The 27,433-nt window shown below is 35.4% G+C and overlaps 1 protein-coding gene across 1 annotated transcript; it reads left to right on the top strand.

Moving 5' to 3' along the window:
- Nucleotides 1-24,391: 24,391 nt before the first annotated feature.
- LOC140804895 (subtilisin-like protease SBT3) lies at nucleotides 24,392-26,665 on the top strand. Its single transcript, XM_073161051.1, has one exon. The coding sequence runs from the start codon at nucleotides 24,401-24,403 to the stop codon at nucleotides 26,585-26,587; it is 2,187 nt and encodes a 728-aa protein (XP_073017152.1). The 5' UTR covers nucleotides 24,392-24,400; the 3' UTR covers nucleotides 26,588-26,665.
- Nucleotides 26,666-27,433: the final 768 nt, after the last annotated feature.

Genomic DNA, 27,433 nt, shown 5'->3' on the forward strand with positions numbered 1-27,433 from the left:
CGAGGAAAAACTTACACAATGCTTATTATCCCAATTATCACCTAATGGAACAAGGTTCAACAATTTGAGACTATCCTAGGTCACCATAGCAATGAACTAAACTCGTGAATACGCCTCAACATAACGACGTTCACCCTATAATTCGTACAACCCATCAATACGGACATTGACATCAAATGCTTCCTATGACTTCTAATTAATTCGAGTGCCTAACGACATAAAACGAAACCTCAAAAAAACACACTTAACATCATCACTAACATACCCGTACGCAGCAATGATTGCCCGTCGATCTTCAACGAAGCGTGCAACATAAGACTTCAAGAAACGCATCAATAACATAATTTTCTGAAAATTTCAGTTTGAGCAGTCTCACGAAAAACCTCATAACTCACTCAGTTTTCGTCCAAAAATCTGGAATTTTATATCAAATCGAAGGCGTCGAAAGTTATACAATTTTCTAGTTGAAAGTTTTCTCAAAATATGAACCGAAAAATCTCAGTTTTCGCCAGAACAGTAAGAACGTGAATTTGGTGATTCAAAATCGCTTCAAACTTGATCTAAACATGATTGCTCAAACTCCTACGCATCACACATATATTTTTGGCATAAATAACAACACCACGCATAATATGACAAGATCGATGCATCAAAACATGAATATACGTGCCTTTTGATATTTAAAATACCGAACGACGTTACCGAAGCGGAGATAGAAGCGAGGTTGATCCGGGACGAACATGGCACCGTTTTCTTGCAATAAAATTCACGAAAACCTAGCTGGAATCTGAAGAGGGGGTGGGCGGCTGCTATGCTAATGAAGAACCCTAGTTTTCTCTTTTAAAATAATAAAACTAGAATTGATAGAGTGTGTGTGTGTTTAAGCATGACAGGTGTGTGTAAAAGTGTGTAATGTGTGCGTGAGTTTTGTGCTTAATTAGGGAATTTATTTTGCTTAATTAAAATAAATAACATGCTAATCAAATACTAATTAAAAAGGTTGACACCAATAATAAATTAGTTAAAATATTAACTATACTCATCTTTAAATAAAATCCCCCTAATAAAATAAAATGCACACTTGTTAAACTTTTAAAAGTTTTAAAGTCTTAAAATTACTAAATAAATAAATTAGGCTTAAAATGCTAAAACCCAATAAATTATTTAAAATGCCCCCAAACTCAACTTAAAATAAAATACCATCTTTAAAATTGCCAAGAATCGTCACCGGGTCTTTTCCTCAATCTCGCCTCGAATAAACGCCTGAAACATGAAACTCGAAAAGTATTTTAGCGTGCATCACATAAGCATTACTATATTTAAAATAATGCATTTAATTAAATTATGCATGGCTAAACTCATTTTAAATCAAAATAAATGATTTAACGAATTAAATAAATGCATAGGTTGTACGTGTACGAAATTGGGTTCTACAGTCTAACATATCAAGAACATCATATCTGAATCCTATTCAATTCTGACAATAGCATAATTTCAAAGCATGTCAAAACGTAGTAAAACTTACGTCAAGTTGTAGCCTACGTTGATAGTATTACAGTACTGAAGTCAGATTACAATTCGGACGGACAGATTTCTCACAAAAGGCGTAAGGATTTTAGAAGCTTCTCTGGAACCCTTTTCTCGATTTCTCCTCTTTATTCTGAAGGATTGCAACGTGATATACATATATATATATATATATATATATATATATATATATATATATATATATATATCCGACTTGCATGTATAAGAAACGTGGCATCTTAACATAAATTTCGGTCGGCGCTCGGGCGGTAATAAACTACCGCTCGAGCGCGGCATCCTCTGTCCAAATCCTTTCCGGATTGCACATTGGCGCTCGGGCGGTCACAATCTACCGCCCGGGCGCCACAGCCTCTGCCCGGACATTTCCTTGTTAAACATTGGCGCTCGGGCGGTCATTTTCTACCGCTCGGGCGCCAACGTTTCTGCCCAAAACGTACACAATCCATATGAAATCTCATTTCGTGTCCCGGTTAATCCTCTCGTAATCATATCAAATTATAAATCAATAACTACAGATTATTAGGATTAACTTTCCGGGCATTACACTAGTGATCATTCATGTTCCACAGAATTGAAGATCTTATCGTTTGACGACTTATTATCAAATTACGTTACACATAAATAATCTACAATAGTTTAAATATTAAATACATATTCAAAACTCTCATTCAGTGAAAAGTTTAATTAAACTTTAAATTTTAATTATTTTAATGATTCTTTGGATCAACATTCCATGATTAAAATGTTATCAATAAGTTTAACTAATTATATTTTAAATCAATGATTTTTATGGTTCAAATTTATATGAGAATGGGTCACATGATTCATTTTGCTTAAAATGAACAATAATAAATGTTATAGCTGAAAATAAATAAATAAATTGATGAAATTGTTACACAAAAAATCCAAAATAGTTACATGATTGAGAGACCTACTTTAAAAACACACACCAAATTCATAGAAATTTGTCCATTATTGATTCGTTTTATCCAAAAATTGATTGTTTTAAAAGAATCGAGAAAAGAATCTCATTATTTGACATATTATCAAATTAAGTACACCAAATAAAACACGCAAAATTTATACATACTTAAAAACTAGGGGGCGATATTTTAATTAAACCAACAGGAGAAAAAAAAGTTTTAGTTAAATTTAAGGATTTTTGTCTATATCTCAAAATTTTCAGACATGGTAACAAATATTAAGGTTCAGTTTAGAACATAAATATTAAATTTGAATTAATTCAATTATGCTCGGATCCACATTCCAAGATTAAAATATTATCTAAAGGCTTATTTATTAATAAAAAATTAGTAAAAAAAACTAATTTTATTTAGTAAATGAGTAAATATATGATTGCATGATTAAATGATAATATGACGTGATTTCATTAAATTAATGATTTTACCCGAATATTCGATAATAAGCAGGGAAAAAGAGACCATGGACGACCAAGACAAGAATATATATTTTTATTTTAATAATGGCAATGCTTCCTAATATGATTAAAAATGATTGAATTTTCTAAAAATGTTAGAGTTCGAATTATTTTACAAATCGAGTTCCATTTTTCCCGTCGATTTTGGGCAAACAAGGAGTTTTAAAAGATCAAAAATATTATTTTATGGAAACTAATTTTATAAACTTTTATTATTTAATTAAACAAGTGTTGTTGGACCCAATTTAATTAAATTAAGTAGCCCAAATACCCTTAAGCTTGCAAGCCTAAAACCAAAGCCTATTAACATGTTAATTGTTTATAAAGAAGCTACCTAGGCTTTTAAATCAAAACAGTTAAACCCTTCATCAGCAGCCGTAATACACACACTCATACACACAAATTTCGAAATATCAAGGAGAAGAAAAGCTTGTGTTCTTCGTCGTCCGGTCATCCAACGTCGCACCCTCGCCGAAGATAAACACAAAGGCACGTTCTTAAACTTCTTTAAACATCATAAAAATCATATTATGTTTGATTTAATTGTTTATGCATAAAAAAAATAGGTATTCGATAATTTTTACGGTAGAATGTTTATACGATGTTTTTGCGCTTTTATGAAAAACGTTTTGAATCCAACGAGTATGCTGCCAATACATGATAAAATATGATTAATTTATGGACAAAACATGATAAATAATAGAGGAAACAAGCTTCATAAACCGTGGGAAATTCAGGAAGATGCGTGAATTTTGTTGGGTTGTGCAAATGGGGGCAGGTGGCTCGAGCAGGTCTTGAGGTTGGGTCCTGAGGGTCATGGATAGATCCTAGGAAGATCCCTAGGAGGGATAGGGCTCGATCCAAGGGCTGGGGAAGAGTCCACGAGAAGTGGGACTCTCCCCCACGCGAGTGCTGTTGCAGCAGCGGCAATGTGGGCTCGCTGCTGAGGCTTGGGCGAGCTAGGTAGGTCCTATAGGGTCTAAGGATTATGGTCAAGGGCTGGGACAGGGGCTGGAGTAGCTAGGATGGCCGTTGGCTCGAGAGGGCGTGGGAGAGCTCAAGGACACGCAGGTTGATATACTTGGCTTCAGGTGCTTCGCTGCTGGCTTTGATACCAACTGAAACGAACTCGACTTTTTTTTCCTAATCTTAAATTATAAATTCTAAATTACTAAATAAAATAATTTAACATAATCATGAATCATAATAAGATTGTGTACTGTCACTTCGAGAAGCTCAAGAAGTCACGCCTCAAATATGTGAGTTTTTACTACTTTACATTTTATATGCTTAAAATTCTTTTAAATGCTAATATGATACATGATATAAATGTTAGTTGCATGCTGCATTCAAATGATTAATATATGTTGGGTAGTGGAATTGATAAGAACTTAGAGAAGAATATGATGCATGCATTACTTGAGCAGGATTTAGGAGTCGACTTTGGGAAATTTTGTGTTAGAATTGCAATTTTCAAGATTTTGATGACAAAATTGGAAGGGTAAGATTTAAGTTAGAGGTTAATTTTGAGTTGGATAAGGAAATTTAAGCTTTGCAATCATTAAGATAAGGGAAAATTTCGAGGAAAAATATCTATTTAGGGGGGGGGGGGGGGAGTTGTAACGTTCGAAAAACCAACCTACGTAAACCACATGCATGCAAAATTATTTTAATTGTTTAAATGTTTTTATGCTTGCATGATATTTAGTATATCTTTTATTTAAAAGAAGCTAGTGTAAACCAAATAATCCTTGGAATTGCTATGTGGGATGTCTTCCTCCACAAGTTCTGCAATAGACCTCGGCATAACTCTGTCACGAACCACTGGAGCTAGATAAACTACTCCCCGACTTCTTAAACTGTTTCCCTCTGACTTTCAAATGATCCTTCTTCCCACTGCTACTACTGCCACTATCAAATCTGGGAGGGGGTTGGTGGAACTGGGTCGAAGGTTGTTGCTATTTCGGTAATGGAGCAACATACGAAGCTCCTTTCTGCCTAATCAGACCCGCTTCCGCTCCTTTTGCTCTGTTCAAAGCATCAGCAAAATTATTCGATCTCCCAGTATTTACCAATGTAAAGATTTTAGGATTCAATCCATTAATGAACTTGTCTGCCACGACTTCATCATTCTCAGCCACATGATGAGCAAAACGTAACAAGGTAGAGAATTTAGCCACGTATTCTTCAATGTTAAGTTGACCCTGTCTCTGGTTGGAAAATTCTGCATCCTTGTCTTTTCTATACGATACTGGGAAAATCTTTGATAAAATTCAGTCTTAAAGATTTTCCAAGCAATAACTTTACCTCTATGCTCCAAAGCCCTCTTCGTTGTGAGCCACCAATTCTTCGCAACATCATGCAACTTGTGACCAATAAATATGACTCTACGCTCATCTGTATAATCAAGGGAGTCAAACAACATCTCAATATCATCAAGCCAACTCTCACAGTCAACAGAATTCTCAGTACCCTTCAAAGTCGGCGGTTTAAATGACTGAAATCTCTTCAACAGTGTCTCCATAGGTGTTGCTGTGACATCAATCGGATTAGTCGAGGTACTATCATGTTCTGGGATTCTTCGATGAGGCATATATGATTATCAAAAAGGTTAGTAATCAAGTCTAACAAATCTATCTCAGTCCTCTTCTGATTATCATACATCTGATCAAGAATCGGTTTTGATTCATTTCTCAATAATACACGTTTCCAATCAAATCAGATAATCAGGTAAACATGTATTTTCAAAAACAGTAAAACATGAAAGCATCACAAAGCAGGAAAGAAAACTCAATCTACCCCGCTCACTCGCTTCTATCCTAGTCTAAAGAACATACTGCTCTGATATCACCTGGTGTGGGGACCCGAACCTAATTTGTCTTCTTAAATCGCCTTTGGGATTCAATGGATCAATTAATTGTACTGGGTCTAATTTTTTTTTTTAAAGTTTAACACTTTATAATCAAGTGTACAAATTACTATAACAAATTATGCATCAACTTATATAAACATCGAAATCAAAAGTACAAGTCTTGTACAAAATATATTCATAACAAACTAGGGGTCAACAACTACATAGCAAGTGTCGAAAAACAATTCTACTTCTAAGCCCAGATCTCCACTCTAATATTGATCTCTCATCCTCTTCTTGACCCTAATCCTGTCCCACCTGTTGTCACGCACACATAAAAACACAACAACAGCCGGATAATTCCAGTGAGTAATATATTCCCAGTATAAACGACGTAGACATGCATTTCATATAAGCATATATAATAGCATAGAACAGTAATCAATAACATGTATCATAATCTGAAAAACATAAATCGATATAAAACTGTAAATCAAAATCTTTGACTCTTAATCTCTGACTCGACTCTTATCTAGGGATCCCGGTTCGAATAAGAACGAAAACGTCTCCCACCTACTCTCCCCAGCTAGATGATGGTACGTTCTTATTCTCAGACTTTTGTCCTCTATATCGAATCCCTACAATAAGAGTCGATCTACTCCTAAGCACATCGATATAAACCAAATGTCCAGTGACTTGCCCCATTTTCAACCTGCTTCACGATTATATATCTTATTCTTACTAAATTAAGAATATATTATGCTCAAGAACTGGAAAGCTGACACTCCATTTATAGTAGTACTCTCACTCTCTATCTGCTAAACCCCATTGGACGCATGGCCTTTTAGTCATTTTATTTATATTATTTGTGTTGAGATATATTCTATATTAATATATATTTCAGTAATGTATGCATGCATGCATGCATTGATTTATTGCTTTCTCAAGTTCTACAAAAATTAATTTCGTAAAATATTATCTTATCCAAATATATTGATTTTTAACCGTTATTTCGTTCACGGACAAAGTGATGAGAAAGAATATTGGTAAAATATTTTTAACAGTCACATTATAAAATCAAAAAAATTATTATAAGATTCTCATATATATAACTAATACGAAGTTGAGTCAGACCAATGCTTCAATTTCTTATATAAGAAAATATTCTATAGAATATAAATTTCAAATAAATATTTAAAACATAAAATTCTAATAATACTTCTAGCAACTTTTTTGATGAGAAGCACATTAGTAAAGAAAGAAATAGGGCCAGCAAAATGACCCTGAGACCAAATTTTGGATTCTAATTAAATTAAACATAAGCTAACAAAAAATATGAGTTTAAAAAACCCAAAAAAAAAATGATTTTTTTAAGTCCAAATTCCAATAATCACTTTTTTATTGATTACAAACACTACTTAGATTTTACCTCGTAAATTTATTTCAAAAGATATCTTAAAATTGAAGCATTCAAAAAATCTTAATTTAACTTTTGTTATGCATTTTTTCGTTCACCCCTTAAACTATTTAAATATAATTTGTCTCTTTACAATTTTTATTCACCCACGATTATGTAACGCATGGTCCTAAGTATGGACATTAATTTGAATTAATTGTAAACAAACTAACATACCGTTAAATAAGTACACGATCGATTAAGCCAAACAATTTATTAAATGTAATTTATGATATTTCACAACATTATAATTTGCTATTTTGTTAAACTTGTCTTTTGTCCAATAAAAGTTTAAAACCAGTGTGCTATTTTTGGTACCACATAATTTCTGAATAACGATAAAAAAAAAAATTTACAGTATATTTGTTATTAAATGGGACAGCAATTAAAATTATCTGTAAGCCAAGCAAATATTCATAAAGAAAATTAAAGACAGGATATCATATTTCCTAGCTAGTTTATTCCTACACATATTCATAAAATGGTCTGGCTTGAATGCCTTTTCCATCAAAATTTAAGACCTTCGGGTGGGATGTCACAGTCAAATATTAACTTAGCTTGGTGGAAATGTACACATCAATCAACAATAATTTTCATAATAAACTTAGACATTTCAATTAATATCACACCAATAATCAATTCCAAAATACACAGTGTTCTATTTTTGGGGGACTTGAGATTTTGGGTTTTTATATATTCCCCGTGCTTAAGATCTCGTGTGTTAATAATTAAATATTGTTTCTGTATAACATTAGCATATGTCTTGCTTTGGTTTTTTTTTTTTTTTTTTTATAGGCCTTGAATCTTTTTAGAAGGTTTCCTTTTTATTATTATTTTTAAAAAAATATGTTAAGCAAAACACTGACAATAACAACTTTTGGTCTATCATGATATACCAAATTTTTTTCTCAAAAATAACCTTTTCTCATAATACCGTCTTATTTTAAAAGAAGCAAAATACAGTTTAGTTAAGTAAAACCTTAGTTTTTAACTTCAAATATTACTTTAGCATCGTGATATTTAACATAAAAATTAATTTTATATAGAAAAATTATTTTATACTCAAATTAAATTTCGTGGACTGGGATAGCATGTAAAAAATTTCCAGTACTAATTAAAACGTTCACTACTAGTTTTTCTTTAAAATATACTAGAATTTTTTTTTCTAATTCATTCGGCCAAACATTAAGCATTTAAAATATCAGTACTTTGCATTATTTAAAAATAAAACAACCAACTATTATTTGAAAATCCCAAAAGAAAGTAATTCAAACCTGAGGGGATAGTAAGCACGGGTACTGTGGTCAGTCTCGTTTTCAATTCAAGAAAACTAGCTTCACATTCATCTGACCAAATGAATCGCTGATTCTTCTGTGTCAGTTGAGTGATAGGTTTAGCTATTTTCGAAAATCCTTCAATAAAGCGACGATAATAACCAGCTAAACCCATGAAGCTACGGATCTCAGGAACATTCGTAGGTCTCGGCCAATTCAATACAGCTTCGACCTTCGCAGGATCAACAGATATGCCATGTCTCGAAATAACGTGGCCCAGAAATACCACCTTGTCCATCCAGAATTCACATTTGGACAATTTAGCATACAAATGACTAGTACGAAGAGTTTGAAGTACCAGTCTCAGATGTTCAGCATGCTCCTTCTTTGATTTCGAATAGACAAGAATATCATCGATAAATACAATAACGAATTGATCAAGATAATCTCGGAAGACACGATGCATTAAATCCATAAAGATAGCAGGAGCATTCGTGAGACCAAAAGGCATAACCAAGAATTCATAATGGCCATACCTCGCACGAAAAGCAGTTTTGGGCACATCTTCGTCTCGAACACGTACTTGATGATACCCAGAACGAAGATCAATCTTCGAGTATACAGAAGTATCCTGAAGCTGATCAAACAAATCATAAATACGAGGAAGTGGGTACTTGTTTTTCACAGTAGCCCGATTCAGTTGCCTATAATCTATACACATTCGCATATTACCATCTTTCTTTCGAACAAATAAAACTGGAGCTCCCCAAGGTGATACACTCGGTCGAATATATTCCTTGTCAAGAAGATCCTGTAATTGTTCTTTCAGTTCTTTCAATTACAGAGGTGCCATGCGATAAGGAGCTTTAGATATGGGAGCAGTCCGCAGCACAAGATCAATACTAAACTCAACTTCTCGATGAGGAGGAAAATCAAGAATCTCATCGGGAAATACATCTGGAAATTCTTTCACAACAGGAATCTCCGATAAAGAAGGTTCCTTCTTAGAGACATCAATACCGTAGATAAGATAACCCTCATCTCCGCTAGTCAACAATCGGGATATTTCCAAGGAAGATACCAATGGAATTTTGGCTTGGGAACCTTTGCCATAAAAATTCCACTTGGGTCCATCAATTGGTCGAAATCGAACCACTCCATGACAACAATCCACAGTAGCTCGATTTGTCGTCAAGATATCCATGCCAACAATACAATCAAAGTCGTGCATTGGGAGGACAATCAAATTCAGAAATACCACATTATCCTCATATATCAATACACAATTATGCACAACTTGCTCAGACAAAATAATCTTCCCTGCTGGCGTGGCTATCGACAAAATATCATATAACGGGGTACACTCAATATCGTGAGATGCAACAAATGCATAAGATATGAATGAATGAGATGCTCCTGTATCAAATAATACACGTGCAGGATAATCGCAAAGCGTGCAAATACCTGCAATCACACCTCCAGGAGCTTCTCTCGCCTGATCCTCAGTCATGGCATACACTCTCAATTGAGGAGGAACTTGGGCACTCTGACCACCCGGTCCTCGATATCGTGGGGCATTCGACTGCTGAAAATATGGAACAGGAATAGCAGGTCTCGTCATACCATGGCCACCTCTAAATCCAGGCTGGGGTTGAGCAGAAGTCGTACCCCTGTTCGGACATACTCGAGAGAAATGACCTTCCTGCCCACATTGATAACAAGTACCAAACATACCTCGACACTGCTCGATAGTATGTTTACCCCCACAATGGCTACAATAGGGGACAATCACAGGACTCCCTTTCTGTGATCCACTCGAACTTGAAGAATACGAAGAAGCAGAGCCAGTCTTCTTGAACTTCTTACCCCTCGGTCGCAAAGTAGGCTGCTGAACTGACACCGGAGGTGGAGGAGTATACTGTGGACCTCCCCGCCTGAGTCCAGCCTCGGCTGCCTTAGCTCGTTCAACTGCCTCTGCGTAGCTGGTAGGCAATCCAGAAACAACATCTGTATATAAAGCAAGATGTAAACCATTTACAAACCTGTTATATTTTGCCCTCGCATTCCCAGCTACGTGAGGTGCATACTTCAGTAAAGTAGAAAACTTCGAAGCATACTCCGCAACAGACATCGTTCCCTGCTGCAGATTATTAAATTCATTCTCGTGAGCAGTATAATAAGAAGGAGAGGAATACTGATCCAAAAAATGGGCCTTGAAGACATCCCAGGTGACTTCAATCTCGCCCTCTTTCAATCCAATCTCAGCGGCTTCCCACCAAGATTTAGCTCGGTCCTTCAACTGATAAAGAGCAAGTTTCAGTCTCCGAGCCTTGAATACTCCACAATATTAAACAAGTGCTCGATATCCTTTAACCAGGCTTCAGCTCTTTCAGCACTCTCAGTGACAAAGAACCTCGGTGGTTTCAGATCCTGGAATCGAGCCATAACAACATCCATGGACAACCCTTCAAATTGCCCAACAATCCTCTCAGTACTGCTACTCGCAGTTTCATTTGTGTGATCCATCTACAAATCAAAAGATGAATATCAAAATTTTCATATCAATTCAGAATGTCATCATCTCAAAGCATCAATCTCATCAGATACTTACTCAAGTCAAATCACATAAGAGCAAGTAATACAAATAAGTCAAACACATACGCACAATTCATTTGTGCCTATTCACGTGTACACAAGACTCAATAGAGCATTCCCAGCTATGCTCTGATACCACTCTGTGTGGGGCCCTTAGCTCCTAATCGTTATTACAATGCAATCTGATTAGGGTTAATTAATTACAGCGGAAAACGAGGTTAAAATTTCTTTTACGAAGAGCCAAAAAATATCTCTTTTTATAATTTGAATACTAAAAATAGTATCTAATTTCAAATCATAAAACACGCCCACACATAATTAAAACCAATCACATACAAACAACTCATATCCTCGGGACATGCCCCGGTATATAGATACATATACATATATAATGGGAACAAGACATGAACATAAAACCTCAGCCCAAGCTGTGGCTCCCTCCAGAAGTACCCTCTCCGATCTCCTGATATCCTGGAGTACCTGCCATTGTCCACACACAAAGACAACAACAGCCCCCCTTGGGGGTGAGCAAAGCTCCGTATGGAACAACCAATCATATATACCACAGATATCTAAACAATGATATATGGTATGCAATGCATGTATGTCGTGGAGGTATCAGGTCAAATACCCATCCACTGAGCACATGTCGGAATCAAACGAATCTCTATCAAATCAATGCTCGAGCTGGCACACCGGCCGATATGGGAATACACGTATGATAGCGTCGGAAAAGCGCCATCAAATCCCACATCTCATATCCAATCATATGGGGCCACAAATGTCTATGTTTTACGGGTCATATAATACCAACATAGCAATTGTGTTCACAAACCCCGGAATCCAATCCAATCATATCAAGGTATCCAAGGATCATAGCTCAACGTGCATGTCATGTATCGATGTATGCATAAAATGATGTGTGTTAACAAAACATTTATTTTATACATCGATATCTCAATCTCAATGTCATGTATGCCACATCAAATCAACAAATAGACATAGCACATATTCTCAATCCAACCAATCAAATCAATCCAACATATATCATATAATACAGATACCTGCCGTATGTTATCCGGTCGCAACATACCTCAATTATTCGTTTCCAGTTGATCTAGCCTGAAGATATCGGTATAATACTTTATCTACATCAATAACATACTCATTCCAATCAATAACATAATTCAAAATCATTAATATGAGTTTCAAATATCATTTGAAACTTCAAAAATTCGTATCAAATCATAAACATATCATAATTCAATTCCGACTTCGAATATAAGTATCTTGTCGGTTATTCTACTACATATAGGAAATTCAACTTCAAATACATGCTATTCCAGCACTTTGACATTTAAAGTTGCTGGAACCAAAAGAAAATTACCTCAGTCAGAAGCCCTCGACGCGAAGATCACAAATATATAATTTGTTTCGCATTTAGACAGTGTTTCGAAGTCGATTTGGACGAAGAAAATCGGAATTCTCTCGTGTCTCTCTCGAAGCCGTTGAAAACAAATGAAGAAAACGTACAACAAACTCGTACTTATCTTCCACCGCTTACCGCGCTCGGGCGGTAGAATTCTCGCGCCCGAGCGCGAGACATTCTATCCCCGAGTTGAATTTATGCCGCGCTCGGGCGGTCAAACATTACCGCTCGGGCGTGGAGTGTTCTGCTCGAATATCAATTCTACATGCCCTGGCGCTCGGGCGGTAATTTTCTACCGCTTGGGCGCCACATGTTCTGTACAAATGATTGGTTTTGTACTTATTGGCGTCCGGCTTCTCCACTCAAGCTCTTATAACGTCAATTCATATTCAATATTCATTTCTCAATTTCATTGTCATAATATACATCATATACATAATCACCTGACAATTTCATACATTATCGATAATCAACATAGGATTTACGATAATACGATACACGGTCCTTACACGGGCAATTCTCAAAGGTACATGGGGGAAATGTCCCGAGCCATTCTTCTTGGAGGCTCTTTCTTCAGGTCTGATAGCACGATTTCCTCTTGCTCTCTTCAAGGCCTCTCTCTTCTGATTTTGCGCTTCTTCCATATTAATGTACTTCTCTGCTCGGGATAAAAGATCTTCGAAATTCCCGGGCAATTTTTGGTCAAGGATCGGAAAAAATCCCCTTCCCATAACCCTTGCATAAACGTTGTGGTCTTTGTCTCGGGTGCACAGGTCGGCACATCCAGGGCCACCCGGTTGAACCTTTTGAGATATGCCCTCAGGGTTTCATCTTGCTTCTGCTTCACCAAAAATAAATTGAAAGCAGTCTTCTTGTACTTCTTGCTGCTGCTAAATTGATGCAAGAATACCTTTTGGAAGTCTTCAAAGCAATGGATGCTTTGTGGCGCCAATCCTTCAAACCACCTTTGTGCAGAATCGACCAGGGTGGTGAGGAACACCTTACATTTAATTTGGTCCTCATAACAATGTAACATGGCCATATTTTCGAAACAAGCGAGGTGCTCCTCAGGATCAGAACTCCCATCGTAGTCCTTGATTTTTGCCGACTTGAAATGCCCGAGAAGTGGTTCCCGAACGATGATGTCAGAAAATAGGCAACCCTTAACAACGGGAACACTGCTCTTAGAACCAACCTGCCCTTCTAACATTTTTACTTTCTTCCTCAACTCCTCCAATTCTTCCGCAACCGTGTGAGACTTAGAACCTGCGCTTGATTCCCTTTCCTCTTCCCTTCTCTCTTCCTCCTGCGGCTGCTTACGTTGCTGCTCGGGATTACTAGCATCTTAACAGCATCAGTAATAATCTTCTGTAATTCCTCGGGAGTTAAATGAATGGTGGGCTTAGGACCATTAGGTGGAGGGCCACCTGCACCAGAAAGCCGAGTATTGTTCTCCTCCTGAACTCGAGAAGTGTCTTGGTTTGCTGTTCTTCTGGTAGGAGCCATATCAACGCCTTAGAACTCAAAGTTTCCCACAGACGGCGCCAATGATGTAACCCGGGCGAAACGGTCGAGTCGGGTCGGGAACTCTACCGGGTAAACTATCAAAAATATCGAAGGAAATATGAGTTAGACGTCGGACTTGGATTGTGACTTCTCGAGTACTTTGAGGGATCAGCGAACAAGAAAAATAACCACGTGAATGGGCGTCGGAGGGGTGTCCGGCGTGACCACTCCGATGCTTAAATCAGCAGGGTACTCAAACAAGAAAACCAATGTAGCCAAGTGATGGCTGTGATGATTGGTGTGTAGTAAATGAGAGCATTAAATGTCAATTAATATCTTAATAGATAGTAAATGCGAATAAAGAACCTGGTATTTATAGTAGAGGATGCAATGATGACCTCGTTCTTCGTGTGAGAGCATTAATTATAATAGGGTGGCTGATTATACCCTATTATTCTGACATGTCAAATCGCACACTTGTTAAATCCAGGCCACTTGATTTACTGACCACTTGTAATAATGTCAGAGCTAGATCGGCTATAATCACTGTTTTATCAGCGGCATTAAATGCTTCACTCATATCGAGGTGGTCAGGGTGAGGTATTTCTCGGGATTCCTTATAAGAGCATAAGTGTAACGTCTCAGGGAGGTTATGTTTCGGGTGCTCGCATGGCTTGGCCTCTGACTGACCGACCTTTTCGTGGGTTCCTCCAGCCATCCTCTCGTTATACCGGGTAATTTCATGACTCGGGTGCCGATCCATTCAATCACTTTATCGTTATAGTTAGAACCTTTTATTTTCCTGACCCGGTCATTAACTGTGGATATACTCCATGGCCCGGGAAGTCCCAGGGCTTATCTATGACCCGGGATATCTCAGGGCATCAGCTAGGACTCTACCCCTGACTCCCCCACGGCCCTGGCTAGCTCTTGGACCCAGCCACAGCCCAGCCGAACCGTGAAGAACCAACAACCGCACCCTAAATCACACATGACAGCCCCATGCTTCCAGGTTACGTTTTTTTTTCTTTTCGTTGTGCAGGGTTTTAGGTGATGATTTAAGACTTTAAATTCATGTAAAACAATGCTTGATCAATACCTATATCATGGCAGCCCTCTTAAACATATAGAACATGGTTTTTTTTTAAAGAAAATACAAGCTAAAACTTGACATATGACATAAATCCGAAAATAACACAAAGTGCCACTTGATTTCCATTCTTTTCATGCATAAAAATATACTATGGTGTGATGATGAGTAAAAGGAGAATATGGCGTGCCTTTGCGTATTTTACGCACGAAAAACCGTTGGCGATTGAAGAACGGCGACAAAGAAACGACGGCTTGAAAATCCTTGCAACTTTTGATGCTTTTTCCTTCAACTTTTGTGTGTGTGTGTGTCGTGTGAAAATTGAGGGGAGAATTTTTTATTTTCTAGGAGAGTGTGGCGTGTAGTGCAAAGGGTTTGGGGTAGGTTAATTGCATATTATATAGTTTAATTAATCCTTGAACAAGCTTAGGCCCATTAGGTAGTTAATTAGGCCCAATTAAGCTCATTAGTGATTAATTAAAATATTAAAAATAACTTTGTTTAGAAATGTTTGTGAATTTATTATCCGGGTTGCCAAAAAGCTCGTATTTTTGTTGAAAACCAACAACGATAAAAATTACGTCACGGCGTATAAAATCACCTAAAAACCCCATATTTTCAAAAATAAGAAAAAGCATCACCCATATTTTTAAATAATTAAAAGCAATTATTCCAATAAAAATATTTTCTATTTTGTTCTGCCTTCGGTCTCCGTTCTTCGATCGCAACTCGAATATCCTTTTAAAAATACATTTTAATGCAACCATGTATAAAAATATATTTTAAACATGTAAATATGCATCACATAATTAATTAATGCAATTAAATCATTTAATTGAAATACACAAAGAATTTAATAATTTGTGCATGAGGTTCGCCTGGACCTTTAAATTTTCGTGGCGTTACAATCTCCCCTCCTTAAATTGAATTTCGTCCTCGAAATTCGCTTATCCTTAATAACCCAAAGTTTAGTCTTAGTTCTAGTATCCCAAAAATCCACGCTTTCCGCTGCGCTACTCTGATAAAACTTGAAATTCTAGAATGTCATTACGTCTCCTTGATCCCAATTACATTTTCCTTCTAAATCCTTATTTTCAAATCGCAACTTAAGAAACCCGTAATAACTTAGTGCTATACTATTAAAACCTCAAATTTCAATATTTCTTATAATTCCCAATATTAAAATATGGATGACCATACTTATCATATATCACTTTCCTTATTTTATACCCAAAATTTTCATCAACTTATCAAATTCCAAACTTAAAATCCCAAACCCGTCTGCTAACGCTTAGATTTTTCCAGCCTAATATTGTTTCATCCTTAAAACCCTTGATTAACATTTCTTATAACTTTATAACCATGATATCCCAAGGTTCCAAATATTCTTAAAATTCTAAATCATCGAAAATTCTTATCATTCAACCCATTCAATTTTCGCTTATTGTTAAACTAGTTCCCAAATTCCTTAATATTCACAAAATTAGTTCTTAATTTCCTCAAAAATTATCTTAATTGGTTCTAAATTTCAAAAATCCTACAGTTAACCCATAAATTCTCGGTATTTTTAATTTTCTTCTACAATTTTCCCATGACATAATTTCAATAAACTTAAACTTATTTACCCAAAAATAAATTTCTATAACCAATCTTACTTTTCATCAACTTAAAATCCCAATTTATCTATTTTCTTATTCACAAAGTCGTAATCCTCGAATAATTATTCCTTATGCCTAATTCCCAAAAATTTATTCGACTAATAACCATGAATCATAAATATTCTCTTAGAAGAATCTACATGTCAAAAAAAACATTCATAATATTCATGATTAACTTATAGCCCAAAAATAGAACGTCAATACTAAAACCCAATTATCAACATAGTCCAATTCCACCACAAACCAACATGCATTGAAAAATAATTTTTCATTTCATATCGTATCACGTATAAAATTCTAAAGCATATAAAACATATATTATCATAAAACTATTAAACATTAGACATAAACATATAAGTCATGTACTTATGCAGTTAACATTATAAAATCATATAAAGCATGTAAACTTACAAATTTGAGGCTTGACGACTGAGCTTCCCGGCACTGATGGTGGCACAACCCTTTACAGAACCATTGCTCTGATACCAACTGAAACGTCTCCTTATTCGTTTTGCTTAAAAAGTACTAAATTTTTTTTTAAACCTCACATAGAATCGGCCGAATTGCATACACAAGCATAAAATATTTTTAACAACATTTTAAAATAAATCAACCAACTAACATTTGAAAAGTATATCCCATACTATAACCTCTCAAAACCACTCATAAATAAAACGTCGTTAAAATATTCTTAACATTACTTAAAATCATAAATCATAACTAGTGCGGAAAACTAGCGTCGGTCCTCGGGTTATGTGCACCTTCAGTCAAGCAAAGTCAACCATCAAGACCTCCATTATCATAATCATAATCAATATCACCTACATCTATCACACCTAGTGAGTCTAAAGACTCAACACGTCATATTCTTGATAACGAGTAATACGTAATACAGTTAATATATAACAGTGAAAAATGCTTATACTTAAAATATCGTTTTCATGAAGATGCATAAACATAAACATTTTCGTAAACATTTTCATGATACATAAAACTTTTAAATAAAAACATTTTTATAATCTTATGCATAAACATTTTAATATAAACATAAACATATTCATATTCATATTCATATCAACATATTCATATTCATGTCATGTTCATATCAACATAATCATATTCGTATTCATGTTCGTGTATGTTGAATTCAGATCATTCATTGTGACTCGTATTCTTAAACGTATTGGGCGATGGATACATCTAAAGAAAACCACAGTACTGGGCGGCGGGGACACCAGCAACACTCTCACCGGTTAACTGGGCCTTGGCCTACATATTAACATATTCGTATTCGTATCACGTATTCGTATTCGTATCCGTATCCAAGGAAACACGATCGTCGGGCTCCCACTGTGATCATAACCCTCACGATATTTCCAACATATTCAGTAGTCACAATCCCTTCACGTCCTTCAACATGTTATCATCACTTAATAAAAACATGCATATAATATCATTTTATTTTGAAACCAAGCATGCAAAATATCTTTTAAATCCTCATATTTAAATCATAAAAATCATAGACATTTAAAAATCATAACTTAACATATTGGAAATCATAAAAATCTATGAACAGCTTTAAAATAAACATTTTAATTTCTTAAATGTTTAAAATAAACATTTAGATCATAAACATTTAAAATAAACGTTTTAGCATATTAAATCATAAAACATTAAACATATTAACGTCTCAAAAATCCATAAACATCTAAAATTGACATATTAATATATAAACATCCATAATAATTGAAAATAATCATATTAACATATAAAATAGCATTCAGGACACTGCCATGACGTTTACTAATTTTTAGGTGTAAAAAGACCGTTTTACCCCTAGACGTAAAATTTCACGTTTTTGACATTTTCTTAATTTCATTGACTGTCACTGGTCCCATATAATTATTCAAGCTTACATGAATTTTCTCATTTTTTTATTTAGCTTAATTCGATGACTTTTAAATTAATCTTTAAATGTGACGTATTAATGCGTGTTAATCCTGAATTAAACCAAACCTTATTATAAAATTCCCAAATTAAAAACTCAGACTTCTAATAATTATTTAAGCTTAACTCTAATTTTTCATAATTTTATAAGGCTTAAAACTAGGCGTTTTAATTAACTCATTAATTAGCATTCCGTGCGGAGATTAAATTCCGAATAAATCCAAAACTCGTTATTTTGATCCCAAATTTTAAACATAGAATTTTTAAGATTTATTCTACCCTTCCAAGTCATGAGCCACCCCCGTGGACCCTTGGATCTATTTTTAGCCTTTGAATTTTCGAAATTGACACCATAACGTACACACCGAGCCATCTCCTAATTTACCCGAGCCACGCCCGAGCCACCTTGAGCCAAAACCTAGCCAACCCATCTAGGGACCCTACTGTGCAATCCCAGTCCAAAAACCAGCCTTGGCCCGCTCAAAAAGCCCCTGGAACTCGCCCATGTTTCTGCATGTTTGTGTGTGTGTGACTCTTTCAAATCTAGGACTCCTAATCCAACTAGGACTCTCCCAGCCGAGCCACAACCGAGCCCACTTGTCCCTAACCTTCCCTGTACCACGGCCAGGCCATAGTCAGACAAACCCAAGCCCTGGAACCCATCAGCCAGGCCACATAATTTCAGAAACAGCCTGCACGAAACTTGCTGTCAATAGCTTCCTTCACGTTTTCTGTGCTTGGTTCGAGCTCCATCGAGCCACCCCTTGAACCAGCCCCTCAAGCACTCTCCTAGTACCCTAACCACTTGACCTAACCAAGCCCAGAGCCCCCAGGCCGAGCCCTTTCTTCCCTGCACAAGCTGCCAACCTACGCCCCCTTGCTGTAACTCTCGGGTGGGAGTCCTAGCTTGCTAGGACTCCTCCAAGCCCACTTAGCTCGAGTCCTAGCATGGCTAGGACTCTACCCCTGACTCCCCCACGGCCCTGGCTAGCCCTTGGACCCAGCCACAGCCCAGCCGAACCGTGAAGAACCAACAACCGCACCCTAAATCACACATGACAGCCCCATGCTTCCAGCTTACGTTTTTTTTTTATTTTCCTTTTCGTTGTGCAGGGTTTTAGGTGATGATTTAAGACTTTAAATTCATGTAAAACAATGCTTGATCAATACCTATATCATGGCAGCCCTCTTAAACATATAGAACATGATATTTTTGAAAGAAAATACAAGCTAAAACTTGACATATGACATAAATCCAAAAATAACACAAAGTGCCACTTGATTTCCATTCTTTTCATGCATAAAAATATACTATGGTGTGATGATGAGTAAAAAGAGAATATGGCGTACCTTTGCGTATTTTACGCACGAAAAACCGTTGGCGATTGAAGAACGGCGACAAAGAAACGACGGCTTGAAAATCCTTGCAAATTTTGATGCTTTTTCCTTCAACTTTTGTGTGTGTGTCGTGTGAAAATTGAGGGGAGAATTTTTGATTTGCAAGGAGAGAGTGGCGTGTAGTGCAAAGGGTTTGGGGTAGGTTAATTGCATATTATATAGTTTAATTAATCCTTGAACAAGCTTAGGCCCATTAAGTAGTTAATTAGGCCCAATTAAGCTCATTTGTAATTAATTAAAATATTAAAAATATTTTTGTTTAGAAATGTTTGTGAATTTATTAGCCGGGTTGCCAAAAAGCTCGTATTTTTGTTGAAAAACCAACACCGATAAAAATTACGTCCCGGCGTATAAAATCACCTAAAAACCCCATATTTTCAAAAATAAGAAAAAGTATCACCCATATTTTTCAATAATTAAAAGAAATTATTCCAATAAAAATATTTTCTATTTTGTTCTGCCTTCGGTCTCCGTTCCTCGATCGCAACTCGAATATCCTTTTAAAAATACATTTTAATGCAACCGTGTATAAAAATATATTTTAAACATGTAAATATGCATCACATAATTAATTAATGCAATTAAATCATTTAATTGAAATACACAAAGAATTTAATAATTTGTGCATAAGGTTCGCGTGGACATTTAAATTTTCGTGGCGTTACAAATCCCAATAGTTACATGATTGAGAGACCTTCTTTAAAAAAACACACCAAATTCATAGAGAATTTGTCCATTATTGACTCGTTTTATCCAAAAATTGATTGTTTTAAAAGAATCAAGAAAATAATCTCATTATTTGACATATTATCAAATTAAGTACACCAAATAAAACACGAAAAATTTATATATACTTAAAAACTAGGGCAGTATTTTAATTAAACCAACAGAAAAAAAACAAAAAGTTCTAGTTAAATTTAAGGATTTTTATCTATATCCCAAAATTTTCAGACAAGGTAACAAATATTAAGGTTCAGTTTAGAACATAAATTTTTTTAAATTTGAATTAATTCAATGATGCAGCTTGGATCCACATTCCATGATTAAAATATTATCAAAAGACTTATTTAATAATAAAAAAAATAGTAAAAAAAACTAATTAAAAAAAACTCCTACGTACCAATTGATTTTTTAATGTTTACTAATATAAAGTTTTGAATGTCTATAAATTGGAGCTACACCTTGGTTCCATTTTTGGTCCATTTTCCTCCACAACACTTAAATTTTTTCTCTCTTACACGATCACTTCACACAACACTTAAAATTTTTCTCACTACTTCATAACACTTTAAATTTTTCTCTCTTACACTATTTTACTACTTCACAACACTTAAATTTTTTAATTAAACTTTATATTTTAATTATTTTAATGACTCTTTGGATCAACATTCCATGATTAAAATATTATCAATAAGTTTAACTAATTATATTTTAAATCAATGATTTTTATGGTTACAATTTATATGAGAATTAATGAGTCACATGATTCATTTTGCTTAAAATGAACAATAATAAATGTTATAGCTGAAAATAAATAAATAAATAAATTGATGAAATTGTTACACAAAAAATCCAAAATAGTTACATGATTGAGAGACCTACTTTAAAAAAACACACCAAATTCATAGAGAATTTGTCCATTATTGACTCGGTTTATCCAAAAATTGATTGTTATAAAAGAATCGAGAAAAGAATTTCATTATTTGACATATTATCAAATTAAGTACACCAAATAAAACACGCAAAATATATATATACTTAAAAACTAGGGCGACATTTTAATTAAACCAACAGAAAAAAACAAAAAGTTTTAGTTAAATTTAAGGATTTTTATATATATCTCAAAAATTTTCAGACATGGTAACAAATATTAAGGTTCAGTTTATAACATAATTTTTTTTAAATTTGAATTAATTCAATGATGCAGCTTGGAATCCACATTCCATGATTAAAATATTATCAAAAGGCTTATTTAATAATAAAAAAAATAGTAAAAAAAACTAATTAAAAAAAACTCCTACGTACCAATTAATTTTTTAATGTTTACTAATATAAAGTTTTGAATGTCTATAAATTGGAGCTACAGCTTGGTTCCATTTTTGGTCTATTTTCCTCCACAACACTTAAAATTTTTCTCTCTTACACGATCACTTTACACAACATTTAAAATTTTTCTCACTACTTCATAACACTTTAAATTTTTCTCTCTTACACTATTTTACTACTTCACAACACTTAAATTTTTTTTCTCTTGCACGATTTTATGACTTCACACAATATTTAAAATATTTCTCACTACTTCATAACACTTAAAATTTTTCTCTCTTACACGATTTTACTATTTCACAACACTTAAATTTTTTCTCTTTTGCGCGATTTTATCACTTCACACAACACTTAAAAATTTTCTCGCTACTTCATAACACTTCAAATTTTTCTCTCTTATATAATTTTATCACTTCACACAACACTTAAAATTTTCTTACTACTTCATAATACTTAAAATTTCTCTCTCTTACACGATTTTACTACTTCACAACACTTAAAATTTTTCTCTCTTACACGATTTTAGTTTCGATTCTTAGTTTCTTTTAGATTTATTAAATTATTAAAAGATTTTTTTTTTATTTTTTGAAACAAATTAGCGACGGAAATCTTGATTAAATACCGTCGCTAAAAGTAGCGACGGTCTTGATTTCTAACTGTCGCTAAGTGTAGCGACAGTTTTGAATAAAATCATCGCTAATAAAATTAGCGACGGTTTTCAAAAACTGTCGAAAATTCTAGCTACCACAAGGGATACAAATCGTTGTCGTTGAACGGACTTTCAACAATACCCTCGGTTACAACAGTTTTAAAAGGCTACGACAACGGATAAAATCCGTTGTCGTATGCCGTTTTTGTTGTAGTGTCGTTAACTTCAGTGATCAAGCAAAATCTACCCGCTTACGTTATGGAAATAATTTTTTTATTCATATTACGTCATATATTGTATGATTACGTGACATGTTTTAAGACGCCATACGAATCATATCTAGGTTGTTCGGTTCCATTAATTTATTTTAGCTACCAATTATTTTTTAACGAGGACAATGGTTCTAAGAGGAAAGTTCATAGAGATTAATTTTTCTGATTCAAAATAATATTTATCGTTTCCCTAACTAATTACACCTATATAAAGTTATCTTACCTCTTAACGATAAAAAAAAATTATACACCCAAGAAATCCTATTAATGAGTCGTACCTAAAATCGAGTGGTTGAAAGTGAGGACACACATTTGGTCAAACATAAAATCCCATGATATGATGGAATATATGCATTTATGGGAAACATTATTTCTCCAATTAATTAGTATATGCATATATACACATAAAATCCCATGTTGGGATGCGCATTTTGTAGTCGGCCATTGGGCACCTTTAAATTTTAATTATTTTAATGATTCTTTGATAAACATTCCACGATTAAAATATTATCAATAAGTTTAACTAATTATATTTTAAATCAATGATTTTTATGGTTCCAATTTAGATGAGAATGGGTCACATGATTCATTTTGCTTAAAATGAACAATAATAAATGTTATAGCTGAAAATAAATAAATAAATTGATGATATAGTTACACAAAAAATCCAAAATAGTTACATGATTGAGAGACCTACTTTAAAAACACACACTAAATTCATAGAGAATTTGTCCATTATTGATTCGTTTTATCCAAAAATTGATTGTTTTAAAAGAATCGAGAAAAGAATTGACATATTATCAAATTAAGTACCCCAAATACAACACGCAATATATATATATATATATAATATATATATATATATATATATATACTTAAAAACTAGGGCGATATTTTAATTAAACCAACAGAAAATAACAAAAAGTTTTAGTTAAATTTAAGGATTTTTGTCTATATCTCAAAATTTTCAGATATGGTAACAAATATTAAGGTTCAGTTTAGAACATAAATATTAAATTTGAATTAATTCAATGATGCTTGGATCCACATTCCAAGATTAAAATATTATCTAAAGGCTTATTTAATAATAAAAAAATAGTAAAAAAAACTAATTATTAAAATGTTTTTTAATGTTTACTAATCATTTCTGTCTATAAATTGGAGCTGTAGGTTGGTTCCCCTGCTGTAAAGAAAAAATCGAAAAATGGCGATTTGGGTTTCGTTTCACAAACTCTGCACATTAATGTTGATGGCTGTCTCAGTGATATCCACAACTGTTTCTTCTGAAACGACCTACATAGTGCACATGGATTCACGAGTAAAACCTGCACCATTTTCATCCCACCACACTTGGTACTCTTCTCTTCTTGTGAATGACAAAAATGATTCAGAGCTTTTATACACATACACAAATTCTGTTCATGGATTCAGTGCGAGTTTGTCTCCTGCCAAACTCGATGAAATCAAGAAACACCCTGCATACTTGTTGTCTACCCGAGACCAGCCTTTCAAGTTAGCCACAACTCATTCTTCCGACTTCCTCGGCTTGAATTCCATAACCGGAGCATGGCCAGCTTCTAGATTTGGCCGCAACATCATAATAGGAGTGATGGACACAGGAATATGGCCGGAGAGTAAGAGTTTCGACGACGAAGGAATGCCGGAGACACCTGAGAGGTGGAAAGGTGGATGTTTTGGTGGCAGTGACTTCAACTCTTCCTTGTGCAACAGAAAGCTCATTGGAGCTCGCTTCTTTCACAAGGGAATAAAAGCGGCAATTCCTCACGCCACTCTCGTAGATTCTGCTAGAGACACTAATGGACATGGCACACATGTTGCCTCGACTGCCGCTGGAAATTTTGTCCATGGTGCTCATTACTTTGGTTACGGTTCAGGGACGGCCAGAGGCATGGCACCCAGAGCTTCCCTTGCCATTTACGCGCTTGGCTTGGACAAAGAGAATGTCATGTATGCCTCGGATCTGATAGCTGCATTTGATAGTGCGATAGGAGATGGGATCGATGTCCTCTCCCTGTCAATTGCTTCATCCGGTGCATTATGGGAGGATCCTTTATCCATAGCGACCTTCGCTGCAATGGAGAAAGGCATCTTTGTCACCAGGGCCGCAGGTAACGCCGGGCCCCCTCTTCGAAAAATTGACAGTGCTGTTCCTTGGGATCTCACTGTGGCAGCAAGTACGGTGGATCGTGAATTCGCAGCGACTATTGTACTTGGTAACGGATTATCCATCACCGGTTCGTCATTATACCCACTAAATGACACGTTGATTCCGGCACATCTCCCATTGGTGTACGTCAATGCATGTGGTAATATAAGCGAGTCCATTGGATACAAGATAGTGGCGTGCCACATTAATGACCTTGACGAGGCAGAGGAACATACCATCGCTGAGAGATTCACAGGTCTAGGAGTAGCTGCTGCAATCGTCATAATTGATAATGTCTTGGATATACCATCAGATGAGGTTGGATTCCCAACAACTTTTTTGAGCGCGGGAAAAGGTAAGGTCATTGTTGATTACATCAACGGAAGTGACGATCCACGGGCTACGGTTCTGTTCAAAGAAACATGTCATGGTCACAAACCGTCACCAAAAGTGGCTTACTTTAGCTCACGAGGACCATCCGTAAACTGCCCAGTGATATTGAAGCCGGACGTGATGGCGCCAGGTGACTCCATCCTAGCTTCTTGGCAAGAAAAAACTCCAGTCAGCACAACGGTTAAAAAGATCAATAGCTTCAGCATACAATGTGGGACATCAATGGCTTCCCCTCATGTAGCGGGAGTGGCAGCTTTGCTTAAGGGAGCCAACCCAGACTGGAGTCCTGCCATGATAAGATCTGCGATCATGACAACTGCCAAGCTGTTCGACAATTTACAGAATCCCATTCAAGAATGGGGAACCAACCAAACTGCGTCTCCTTTGGCGATGGGGGCAGGGCTTGTTGATCCCAACCAAGCATTAGACCCAGGCCTTGTGTACGACTTGGATGCCCAGGATTATGTGAATTTTTTGTGTGGCCTTAATCTGAGCATGCATGAGCTTCATGCAATCACAAGGTCTTCACATTACGCCTGCCCCCCAAATCCTACACTTGAGCTCAACTACCCGTCCTTCATTGCATATTTCAACTGCAGTGGCACGAAGACGGTCGAGTTTTGGAGGACTCTGACGAACTTGGGTAGCTTGATGTCCAGATACGTGGCCAAAGTAGATGCGATGCAGGGATTCCATGTTAGTGTAGATCCAGATACACTTGTTTTCAAGGGCAAGAATGATAAAAAAAGCTACAAACTGACTGTGGAAGGGCCCTGTCTGAATGAGGGTACTGTTATTCATGGGCATCTGAAGTGGGTTGAAGTGAATGGAAAACATACTGTAACAAGTCCAATTGCAGTTCTCAATTAAAGTAATGGATAGGTTATATGTTTGATTGAGAGTGTTTGAAAGAGATTTGTGCACCACAAGAATATAATCTTTGAGATGTTTACTGTCTTTGCTTATGTTTACTGTCTTTGTTTACTACCAGATTACCATAGCACATGCAAATGTGGTTGGGTGGTAAGAGATCATACAGCCTTCGCTATACAATGCTGTGTACTAAACTTGAATTTATTGTGCCCCTTCGAATCCACTTGGTTCATAGGTGTTCGGAGGATTTAGAACCAGCTTTGAACCAACTGAACAGCATGCAAGAGAAGTGGTTCTTAGGCTATAATATTAAGCTCTTTGATTCTATAATTTTTGTAGTACTTTAGCAGCTAATATGCATCATGTGAGCAGGATAATTGATACATATTTATGTCACATCTTGCAACAATTCATTCTGTTTTGGATTTTCAAACGACAGCATATTTTGTCTTCTTCCCATCATATGCTCATTGTTTGGTCATGATATGCACATTAAAATCTAATTCAAGCGATCGAGATCCTGCATATTTCTAGGATTATCATGATATTATTAGAGTAAGTGCTCAGCAAGACAAATTGTAACTTGAAATTTATTGACTATTATGTAAAACAATCTTTATTTTATTATTATATTATAATATTATCTTGTTATAACATTTAATTTATCTGCATACTAATGAAAGCCGCATAGATAAAATCATTGAATATACAATAAATACCATGAGGTTTACGAGTCTGGTTGATCAATTCAATTGGTGTTAAGTCTCTTTACTCCAAGTACTTCTCCTGGAGGTTTTGGGATCGAGACTTGAGAGGACACGTACTCCACTGCCAGGGGTGGAG

The sequence above is a fragment of the Primulina eburnea genome, chromosome 11 (genome assembly GCF_022965805.1).
Source record: "Primulina eburnea isolate SZY01 chromosome 11, ASM2296580v1, whole genome shotgun sequence".
In the NCBI taxonomy this organism is placed as follows: domain Eukaryota; kingdom Viridiplantae; phylum Streptophyta; class Magnoliopsida; order Lamiales; family Gesneriaceae; genus Primulina; species Primulina eburnea.

What these genes read in the sequence shown, in the direction of transcription:
- LOC140804895 (XM_073161051.1), top strand. Translation starts at nt 24,401, where the DNA reads ATGTTGATGGCTGTCTCAGTGATATCCACAACTGTTTCTTCTGAAACG.